The 11,139-nt window shown below is 34.1% G+C and overlaps 1 protein-coding gene and 1 long non-coding RNA gene across 5 annotated transcripts; both read left to right on the forward strand.

Moving 5' to 3' along the window:
• LOC110271405 lies at nucleotides 477–4,896 on the forward strand. Of its 2 annotated transcripts, none has more exons than XR_002362119.1 (4): nucleotides 477–883; nucleotides 1,059–1,169; nucleotides 1,393–1,514; nucleotides 4,389–4,896. It is a non-coding gene; the product is annotated as an uncharacterized LOC110271405 (long non-coding RNA). The 2 variants fall into 2 exon arrangements; XR_002362118.1 differs by having other exon boundaries at nucleotides 4,385–4,895.
• On the forward strand, nucleotides 5,951–10,816 carry LOC107632363 (probable alpha,alpha-trehalose-phosphate synthase [UDP-forming] 9). 3 transcript variants are annotated; one of them, XM_021122865.1, is made up of 4 exons: nucleotides 5,951–6,812; nucleotides 7,748–9,847; nucleotides 9,940–10,213; nucleotides 10,283–10,816. In XM_021122865.1, the coding sequence occupies exons 2-4, from the start codon at nucleotides 7,842–7,844 to the stop codon at nucleotides 10,547–10,549; spliced, it is 2,547 nt and encodes an 848-aa protein (XP_020978524.1). In that variant the 5' UTR covers nucleotides 5,951–6,812; nucleotides 7,748–7,841; the 3' UTR covers nucleotides 10,550–10,816. The 3 variants fall into 3 exon arrangements, with proteins under 3 accessions (XP_020978524.1, XP_020978528.1, XP_016191540.1); XM_021122869.1 differs by having other exon boundaries at nucleotides 7,814–9,847; XM_016336054.2 differs by having other exon boundaries at nucleotides 5,951–9,847.

Genomic DNA, 11,139 nt, shown 5'->3' on the forward strand with positions numbered 1-11,139 from the left:
GCAACGGAATGGGAGAGGAGATACAGAAATTTAGGGTTCATTTTTTTGGAGCATGATTTGGGAAAGAAACAAAAATTGAGTTTTTAATAGTTTAGTAAATTATACAATTATCCACTTTGGACTATAATTTAATTACCAATAGTTTAACCATAGTTAACATAACCACCAATTAGAGAGTGACATATCACACAGGGTAATGTACATATTATTATAGGAAGGATAGAATAGAATTTACCATTATTTATTTATTTATTTATTTATTTATTTATTTATTGGATTGGAGTCTTTTAGACCTGAAAAAACTCACACCAAGACCCGACCCTTTTCCATCCTAACACTATCACATTTTATAATTTGGATCCTTTAAATTTTGAATTTCATTTTGAGTTTCATTTTATAGGTGGAATCAAGAGAAAATATAAGAAAGAAACTATTAAAGGGTGAGATCCAAATAAAAATTCAAAAGGTAGAAGATCCAAATTCCACATTTTAAACTATTTGAACCAAAGAAAACTCATCTTCTTCCCCGCCTTCATCTCCCATCATTAGAATGGTATCCTCAGCCGCCCACCGCCGCAGCAATCGGTTGCTGTCAATACCCACTCCAAAACGCTACTCCTGCAACTTTGCTAGGACTCTATCTGGCTCTGGTGCGTACAATCTTTCCCTCCAAACTGAGATGCAGTGCTCCACCATGGCCATTGCGAGAAACTTCAACCCACTATACCAAAGAGTGCACTTCCAATTGACTGAATTCTCTCCTCCTCACGCATCAAGCGCGACGCCATTCACAGAGCTGCACTTTGCCCGTTGTTTAGATCTGAAAGCAGCACCCATTTCCGCGCTTCATGCTTACCTCCATTAACGGTAACAAAACGTGGAGGTTGGTCAACAATCTACTTTGTTCTTGCCGATATTAACATATGATTATAGAAGCATGTCAAAGGATGTATACACTGTCTCCCCTAATCCAAAATGATTGCATCATTTTTCTTTGTTATATATATATATATCTGAAAATATGGAATTATGCTCCTCTCAAGTGCTTCCTTTTGTAGTTCATTGATTATAAGTTGCGGAGGATCGGTGCCCCAATTATGACTAGGTGCCCCCAACGATGTCAATTTTGCTGCTTCATGTGCTAGAACATTTTTTTTCTGGGAATCCAGGTAATACCACAATTATTTATGCTTCCCAATAGCTCCCATATGTCTTCTAAAATAGGTTGAATTTCTGCAATAAGACTCTTAGATTTAATGGCCTAGCTCAATTTTTTATTATCATTCTCCACAATTACTTGTTCCAACTGAAAATTTCTTGCCAATATCAATGCACTCCTAATTGCTAAAGCTTTTGCAACTAAACTTGAATTGGTCATTACTTTTTCTGCAGAACCAGCGAGAAGTCTTCCCCTATGATCCCTAATGGCTACAGCAATTGCTCTTCATGCTGTGTGTTCTTTAAACGCTACATCCACATTGGCTTTGATCTAATTTGTAGGAGATGGTCTCCAGGTAATTGTCCTTACTCTTGTTCTTCTATTGTTCTGATCAATATTGGTTATCTGGTCTTTGCTGTCTGAGAATTTCTGCTCTAATAATAGTTGTTGTAGGGTTGACCTCTTGACTTTGGTATGTTGCTTGATGTCTTGTTTTCCATATCTTCCACACTAAAAAACTAATTTTACTTATCTGACTATTTTGATCCTCCCCTCCTGATCTTTGTATTCTTCCAATGATCCCCAAAAATTAATTTTCGAATGCTGAAACTGATTGCACTGTGGGCAGCATTGTATTTGTGCACCAAACCAAGATACTATAGTCCATAGGCACAATAGTAAAGTATATTCTGTAGTTTCCAAATCCTGCACACAAATAGGATACAAGGGTGAGTTTATTAACTTCTTTTTATGCAAATTAGCAAAAACAGAAATTATATTATGAGATGCTTTCCAAAAAAAATATTTTGATTTTTTGTGGTAATTGAATTTCCCAAATTTTCTTTCAAAGTTCTCTATTAGTGCTGCTAGTCGATGGGTTGTCATTGTCCTTCTCGTTCTTTTAGCAACATGGTAACTAGTTCTCACTGTATAGATTCCATCCTCTTTATGAGGTCATATAAACTTATCTTTTCTATTGATGAGAGTCACTGGAGTTCTGAGAATCCTTTTCATACTCTCTTGATCAAACATATCCCTAATTTTCTCCACATTCCAACCTACACCTTCAATAAGGAGATCTTTTATATAAATTAATACCATCTCTTCTCTGTCCATATGCCTTGTCCATTCCTAGTACCCAATTATGATCCCATTTTTTTATTCTTTTTTCATTTTCAATGTTCTATCTACCATTTTTCTTTAGAAAATTCCTTCCTTGTATGATACCTTTTCAAGTTCATAATGCTTGCTTTTCAATTTTTGCTACCCAAAATTTATAGTCTGGATAATAAATGGCTTTTAATATTTGTACCCATATAACATCCGAATTCTCCAACATCCTCCATGTTTGCTTAGTCAGATGAGCCAAATTTTGAACATAAAAATCTTTAAATCCCAACCTGCCCTCTTTCTTACTCATGCTAATCTTGCTCCAACTCTTCTAATAAATCCCTTTCTCCTTTCCATTGCTAGTCCACCAAAACTTTGCAACTTTATTACTCAATCTTTGACAAAAATCTTTAGGGAACCTCACAATATTCATAGCATAAGCTAGGATCGCATCGACCACTGTTTTAATAAACACCTCCTTCCCCGCTTGGTTAAGCAGCTTTTTCTTCCATCCATCTAATAAGTCAAAAACTTTATCCTTTATCTAGCTTAACGGTTTGCATTTTGATCTTCCCTACTGGATGGGTAACCCCAAGTACTTACCAGGATTCTTACAAGTAGTCATTCCTAAAATATTCTCAATATTCACTCTTTTTTGAATCAAGACCATACTTCCAAAGGGCAAACAGTCAGTGGGTGCATTGCGGGCAATGTTAATACTTAATACCCAAGATCCTTTTCTCTCACAAAGCTGATTCCATAAGAATGATAAAAATCTCAACTGTAATAATAAATAAATAGGAAAAAAGAGGATCACCTTGTCTCAGGCCTTCTAAGGCACAATTTTCTTGAAACATTTTTATTAATCTATATCCTATAAGTCACTTTCCTAATACATTCCATCATCAAGTCAACCCAATGCTGCTCAAACCCAAAGGCTCTAAGAGTCTAAAATTCTACTCTATCCTATAATTCGCCTTATTCATGTCTATCTTAATGACTAAATTCTGTGATCCATCTCTCTCTCTTTTGTTGAGACTACTAAACACTTCCTGCACAATTATTATATTATCTTGAATGATTAAGTGTCTGTGTATTTTTCATTTTTTGGTCATGAGTTACACTTCTGTAGATATTGCAATTTGCATTCAAACGCTGTTTATTGGGCCAGAAACTCAAGCCCTTATTGTCTAGTGGAATTTCAAATGCTTTAGCCTTTTAAAAATACTTTTCAGTCTTTTGGGTCCAAGGCAATGAAGACATGCCCTTGAAAGCGTTGTTACTTGTGTGATTTTTTTTTTAATTTCACCTTTTTTAATTTTTTTAACTAAGTTGTTACATTTTTCTTTTACTTTTTAGTTTTTACCGAGGACAAGTTACTTAAATAAATTATCTGAAACCAAATTTACTAGATTACCACTTTTTAATACAGCTGACAAAATTACAATTTTTCTATATTTATAAAAACTGCTACAGAGTGTAGTGATTTTTAATTGAACGTAAAAAAATTATATTTTTTGAGTTATTTATCCATATTGACAATTTTTATGTAAGACAGTATTCTTTCACAAACTGCTATAGTCACTCGCGGTTTTTGTTTAGCAAAATTTTACACGAAATTTCACGTAAACTGCTATAGATTATGTTCAATTGAAAACCACTACACCTTGTAGCAATTTCTATAAATATAGAAAAATTTTAATTTTGTCTCTGCTGTATTAAAAAATTATAATCTGATAAATTTAATTTTTAAATAATTTATATAGGTAACTTGCTCTTTTACCCACATGTCATTCTTTTGTCACGGTAGCACATATGCTTTTTTTTCGTCTTACTAACTAGGAAGTACCTAACCATGTGGCATCTTTAACCTGGAATGAACAACCTTAGCCTTTAACCTTTGTAGTCTAAAAATGCCAGAAGTGTTGGTGTTTTTTTCAAGAGTGTCGTTTCTACACTAATAGTTATATACTATAGAAAAAGCAATATATAGTGATTATAGTCCCATGTGAGTGTAATATATAGTCTTATACACTAGATATTAGTAGATTTTGTTACCCTATATATTTTGTATCGTATTTTTCATGCAATAATTTTTATTATTAATGTCTTAAGATAGGGTGCTGGGCCAAAATGGCAAAATCACGCCTCGTCCCAACAAAGGGGCCATGTACCAAAATCAGGATCATATCCCACTGAAATAAAAGGGGATCGGCAGGAAATCTTTCTTTTTCTCTAACAACACAAGGCTATAAATAATGGAGGCAGAGGATTCTTAAGAGGTATCTTCTCTACTCCTAGTCCAAGTATCTTTTGGACTTTGTACTTGATCAATGGAGTTCTTGAAGGTCATCCCCAATTTAGTTCAAAGACGACGATGAATTGGTGATTCTACAACTCATTCATATATAATACAAGTGTCGTATAGACTATTATTCGTGTTGATACAACAAACAGTCAATTTTTAAATTTATTTATATGTTTTTAATTAGTTGATTTGTGTAATATGTTTCTCATCATTATTGCAATTATTCTAAACACTTATGTATCTTTTCGTTCCCAATTTTTCTTCAAATTTTGAGTATTTTAAATTTATGTAAAAGAAATTTCAATGTTGCTAGAGAAGACAAGTTGTTACGGCAAACATTTATGCGGTTGGCTTTAAGATAGGAAGACATATTAACGTAAAACACGGCTCCACGACCACATAATGAGGGTCCCGCCGCCATCTACATATACCTTTGCTACAATATTTCTCTAAAATAATTGTCTCTTTTGTTCTTAGCGTGTAGAGTATTATGATTTTGATTTTAAGGTTCAGGTTACCACTGGCAGCGTATGTATTATTTCTGTCCCCCAAATCCAACATTTAATCTCTGAAAAACATAGGAAACCAATGTTTATTTAGTTAATATTAGTTAGTTTTAGAGTTTACATTTATAATTTAGAATTTAAGGTTAAGGGTTTATGATTTAAGGTTTAGATTTAAGATAAAAAAAGTAATTTTAAAAAAGTTGGCTGATGTTGGCTGAAAAAAGGTCAGTTAGGACCCCACCATGAAGGGGTATTCGTGTCATCTTTATTATTATTATTATTATAAACCCTTTAAGATCTAGATATTGAAGAAAGTATGTAGCTTATTTAGCACCATAACTTGGACTTGGAAAAACAGATTATTAAACTTGGTTATGTTGCCTTTTATAATGAGATTAATTTTACTATAATGTGTGACCCATTATGAATTGCGTCTCATCTCTTTTGTTTTTAATCAAAGTTTATTGAAATATACCAAAATATATATATGGGATGGATGTGACTGCCAAAGAAAAAGAAGAAACGAGATATCATATTAGTGATAGGGAATGAGAGAAAAAGGGAGATCAGGGTTGGCATCATGGTAAGGTCCAACATGATCGAGCAGCCACATCACATGCTTTAAGTAGTGTAGTGTTGGTCACTCTCACTCCCTAATTCTATACCCGTATAATATGTATATCCTTTTCCATTATCCTAATCTTTTGCCCCTCAATCACTCCATTCTCTCCTCCACATTTATTCACTAGATTGAAATGTTACAATATTTATAGAAGTATTCACTTGTCGAGTTTGTTAGCTTGTAAAGACTTTAATGAATAGATATCTGACCCAAAAGATCAAACTTTCAATACTTGATTAATAATAAAAGATATCTCTTCTACTTAACCGCATTCCTTGAATTAATTATTTAATTATAAACAAGATATGCGCTCTCTCTCTCTCTCTCTCTCTCTTTCAATTATATGTATATGTTTATCCAAAAGAAATCTATATATGGATAAAATGAAATTATATATTTTCTAAGTTTGGTGGCAAAACAAGGTCAATCTGTTTTTCATTATGACATTATGTGTATTAATGCAATGTAATGTAGGTAGGCATCAAATAAGAGTGTAAATCAAGCAAAGTAGTGTAACTTACATTCATATCCGGATTATCTGTTATTTCTTGATTTTTCTTCGATGTTTCTTTGCTTCATTCACTTTATACTTTATAGTTTATACTTTATACTAAGTAGTTTGTGAGATCAAACAAACGTACTCTCATAAAACATATGTACATGTTTCCAACGTTTTTTATTATTTCAATTTTCTGTTAACAGAATTAATTGCTAATAATTTGTTAGTACTAATTAGATTAGATATGAATCATCATTCCAATTCGGTTCCAATAACCCTTTATAACTCCCACAATTCTCATCAGTCATAATATCCTTCTTATCCATAAACAAATCTAATATTTGTTCATTTTTATTTTAAAAAGAAAAATGTTAACACTCACTTTTTTGTTCTGAATTATTCATGACAATATGATATGTTTTTTCCCCATTATTGTTCCTTCACTCTTCCTTCAATTTGATTCTTTCTTTTTCCTTCTCTCCTTTTTTATTATATCTTATATGTATTCATATTTGGTTTCCTCAGTTGCATTGTTTGTTCAGCCATCAAAGGGAAACAAGTTTCTAAGAAACAACCTTTGTTGTCTGCATCTGTTTGATCCTTCTCAGGTAAATGGCTTCTACAACTATTCTTTCTGCATGTTGTTAATGTGTTTGGTGGGGTTAGGAAAACGTGTTTCAGTACAATGCTCAGTGAGAAAATGAGAAAAACAAAGATTGTTAACAATAATAATGGCACATGCTGCTGAATCTAGGTGGCAATACTGATATTCCACTCTGCTGAATATAGTTTTGCTTTCCTTATATGTTTAACGGGGACATAAATTTCGAGTTGTTTTTTGGATAAGGATAAATTAGTTGTACTTGCACACTTGGTCCATTTCATTAATTCAAAGATTTTTTTTCTTAATGTTCATTTATTTGTTAAGGATTTTGATGAAAGTCCGATCATGGTTTATTTATTTATTTGTGAAGGTTTCCTAATGAGTTGAGAAGGAAGGGAGGGGGGTGTTTGAATCAAGGAAACACAAATGATATTTTACAGTTTATGCAGACTGATAAATCAATTTGAATGAACGTATTTGTACTAATATAGGGTGGATAAGTAAAACAATATGACTATGTTGTTTCTTGCTAAATCGGTATAAGCAATTCAATCGATGTTCTGGATTAGAGTGCTGCATAATGTGAGTTGGAGTGTTGTTGCTGCATAAATTGAGTTCATGGTATTTGATCTCCACTAAAATTCTTTCTTTACCTTTTCATTTCTATGTTTCTGATAAATTAATCTTTGGTTGCATATCATTGTACTGTGGTATGAGCAAGAGAAAAAATGTCAAGTGTAAAGAGATCTTCATGAATTTAACTACATGAATTTCAAGTTATATATATATATAGCAATACTTGTGTGTAATTTACATGCTTCTTAATCTGTAGTTGTATTTGAATTTAGAGGATTTTGCTTGAGTAGTTAACTTGTGTCATATATTTCTGTGGCATTGTTTCACTCTATGGTGGTAACTATTTCTCTTCTATCTTCACAGGTGCTTGATCTTCCTTACTCATTTATTCGAGATTCTTTAAGTTTTGGATAACATTTCAAATTTCAGGCTCAATAACTTGGAACTGGAAAAAAGGATGGTGGCAAGATCATGCATCAATTTGTTGGACTTGGTGCCAAGGGAAGTTTTAAATTTCCCTCAAACTCATCGAGCTCTTCGGCGAGTTATGACAGTTCCAAGAACATTTTCTGATGTAGATGGCAAAAGAAGGGATGATGATGATGATGAAGCGGAGGATTATTCAAATGCTTTCTCATCAGAATGCAACCAAAAGATAATCATAGTAGCAAATTTTCTTCCAATCAATGCTGAAAAGGACAAAAAAACCGGCAGATGGTGTTTTACTTATGATGAAGGTTCTATTTTGTGGCAGTTAAAAGATTCTATCTCTTCTGAAACCGATGTTTTTTACGTGGGATCGTTGAAGGCCGATGTAGATGCTAGCGAACAAGAGAATGTTTCTGTTGAGTTGTTGGAGGAGTTCAATTGTGTGCCTACCTTCATTCCTTCAGAACTACAGAAACAATTCTATCATGGATTCTGCAAGCAACATTTGTGGCCTATATTCCATGACATGTTGCCAATGTTTGCTGACTTTCGCAATGGCTTCGATCGATCCTTATGGCATGCTTATGTGTCTGCTAACAAGATTTTTGCAGATAAAGTCATGGAGGTCATTAATCCAGAACAGGATTATGTGTGGGTTCATGATTATCATCTTATGGTTCTTCCAACATTTCTGCGAAGGCGTTGTAATAAGATCAAGCTAGGATACTTCCTTCATAGTCCATTTCCTTCATCAGAAATCTATAGGACTTTACCTGTTAGAGATGAAATTTTGAAAGCATTACTCAATTCAGATTTAATTGGCTTTCATACATTTGATTACGCGCGCCATTTTCTTTCGTGTTGTAGTCGAATTCTTGGCTTAAAGTCTGAATCTAAAAGGGGTTACATTGAGCTTGAATACTTTGGCCGTATAATATCCATTAAAAGTTTGCCAGTGGGGATTCATGTGGGTTGGCTTCAATCTGCATTAGACCACTCTTCTTCTTTAGTCAAAGCCAGAGAAATCTACAAGAAATTTAAGGGTAAGAAACTTGTTCTTGGTGTTGATGATATGGACATATTCAAAGGTATCGGTCTAAAGCTCTTGGCAATGGAAGAACTCCTTCAGCAGTATCCGGAATTTCAGGGTGAACTTGTGCTTGTCCAGATTGTGAATCCACCAAGGAGTAACGGCAAAGATGTCGAGGAAGCGCAGAAGGAGACATATATTACTGCTAATAGGATAAACAAAAGGTTTGGTTTTGCCGGTTACCAACCTGTGATCATCATTGATCATCCTATTCCTGTGTATGAGAAGATTTCTTACTTTGCTTTGGCAGATTGTTGCATTGTGAATGCGGTAAGAGATGGTATGAATTTGATTCCATATGAGTATGTAGTGTGTAGGCAGGGGAGTTCTAAAATGGATGAAGCTCTAGAACTTGATCCTGATTCTCCACATACAAGTGCACTTGTAGTTTCCGAATTCATGGGCTGCTCGCCATCTCTTAGTAGCGCAATCCGGGTGAATCCATGGGACATCAATGGTGTAGCTGATGCAATGAATTTGGCCATCAAAATGCCAAGTGAAGAGCAACAGTTGCGACATGATAAGCACTATCGATATGTTAAGTCTCATGATTTAGCTTACTGGAGCAGAAGTTTTATGCGGCATCTAGAACACTCTTGTAAGGATCATTTTAGGAATCATTGCTGGGGAATGGGGTTTGGTCTGAGTTTTAGAGTCTTGTCCCTTTCTCCAAGTTTCAGGAAGGTTTCGAATTACAACATTGTCTCAGCATATAAAAGGACTAGTTGCAGGGCAATTTTTCTGGATTATGATGGTACAATTGTGCCTCATTCCTCCGTTGTTAAACTCCCAAGTGCTGAAGTCATAGCCATTCTAAATAACATTTGCAATGACCCTAACAACACAGTGTTTATAGTAAGTGGCAGAGGAAAAACCACATTGGGTGAATGGTTCAATCAGTGTAAGAATCTTGGTATAGCAGCTGAGCATGGTTATTTTGTGAGGCAAGTGATTTTATAATCAATGACATCCAAAAAATTCCTTTTGGTATCTGCATTATGAAGCTTTTTCTTTTTCTGTTTGATCTTTTCTGCAGATGGGGTCAAGAATCAACTTGGGAAATGAGTCATATTTGTACAAACTTTGTATGGAAAAGCATTGCTGAACCTGTGATGAGATTGTACACCGAGGCAACGGAAGGCGCCTATATAGAGACCAAAGAGAGTGCCTTGGTATGGCATTATCGCGACGCGGATCCTGATTTTGGATCTTGGCAAGCCAAGCAGCTGCTAGATCACCTTGATAGTGTTCTTGCAAATGAGCCTGTAGTTGTTAAGAAAGGAAAGCATATCATTGAAGTAATGCCACAGGTATATACCAATCTTTTTCATCTCTTAACCTATGAATATGGTTGTACTTAAATATCTTAATATTTGCAGGGGATTACCAAAGGTCTAGTTGCAGAGGAGGTTCTTTCTTCCATGGCCGAAAATGGGAAATCGCCAGATTTTGTATTGTGCATTGGGGATGACAGGTCTGATGAAGACATGTTTGAGAGCTTATTAACCAAAGCTTATGGTGGAACATCTTTGCCAGCACCAGAAATCTTTTCATGCACTGTTGGTCAAAAACCAAGTAAAGCTAAGTACTACTTAGATGATACAGTGGATGTGATGAGGTTGCTCCAAGCTCTTGGTACTTCTTGAGCTAGAAGAATGGAAGTGTGTTTTGACTTTTGAGGGTGTAGGACGCATAACATAGATAGGTTTAGGGTATGATAGTTGTTAACTTGTTTTTAAGCTAGAGATATACCTAATCATGCTTTAAGAAACTAGTTTCTAATTCAGATAGTGAGCAAGTCGAGTATTAGAATGTCTGGCTTTGATTGTTAGGAAACCGCAAATAGACTCTTTTTTTTTAGCAATACATTCGCTTGTTGATAATTTATATTCAGTTAAACTCATAATTCAATTCATGACAAAAGAATACTGAAATGATATAATAATTCTTTCTCATTTATAGTTAAATTACGAATTTGATTGAGGATGGTATTAGACAAGTGATATCTTCCCTTTGAATACAAAATGTAAATATATAAAAGGTCATATGGCTTTAGAGGGGTAAAAAAAATACACTAAATTAACTCATAATATTCCAACAAAAACTTGAGCCAAATTATTTTTTTACCTCTTCACTTTCTTGACTTCTTAAAATTTTGTCAAAGTAAATTGATAAAGTAAAAAAGTGAATATTTAATTATTGTTAATTTTATAATTTATATTATGTGTGAATCTCA

The sequence above is a fragment of the Arachis ipaensis genome, chromosome B01, assembly GCF_000816755.2.
Source record: "Arachis ipaensis cultivar K30076 chromosome B01, Araip1.1, whole genome shotgun sequence".
NCBI classification, from domain to species: domain Eukaryota; kingdom Viridiplantae; phylum Streptophyta; class Magnoliopsida; order Fabales; family Fabaceae; genus Arachis; species Arachis ipaensis.

Coding starts and splice junctions, on each gene's coding strand:
- LOC107632363 (XM_016336054.2), top strand. CDS start 7,842: ATGGTGGCAAGATCATGCATCAATTTGTTGGACTTGGTGCCAAGGGAA. Junction 9,848..9,939: donor GAGCATGGTTATTTTGTGAG/GCAAGTGATTTT, acceptor TCTTTTCTGCAG/ATGGGGTCAAGAATCAACTT. Junction 10,214..10,282: donor TCATTGAAGTAATGCCACAG/GTATATACCAAT, acceptor TAATATTTGCAG/GGGATTACCAAAGGTCTAGT.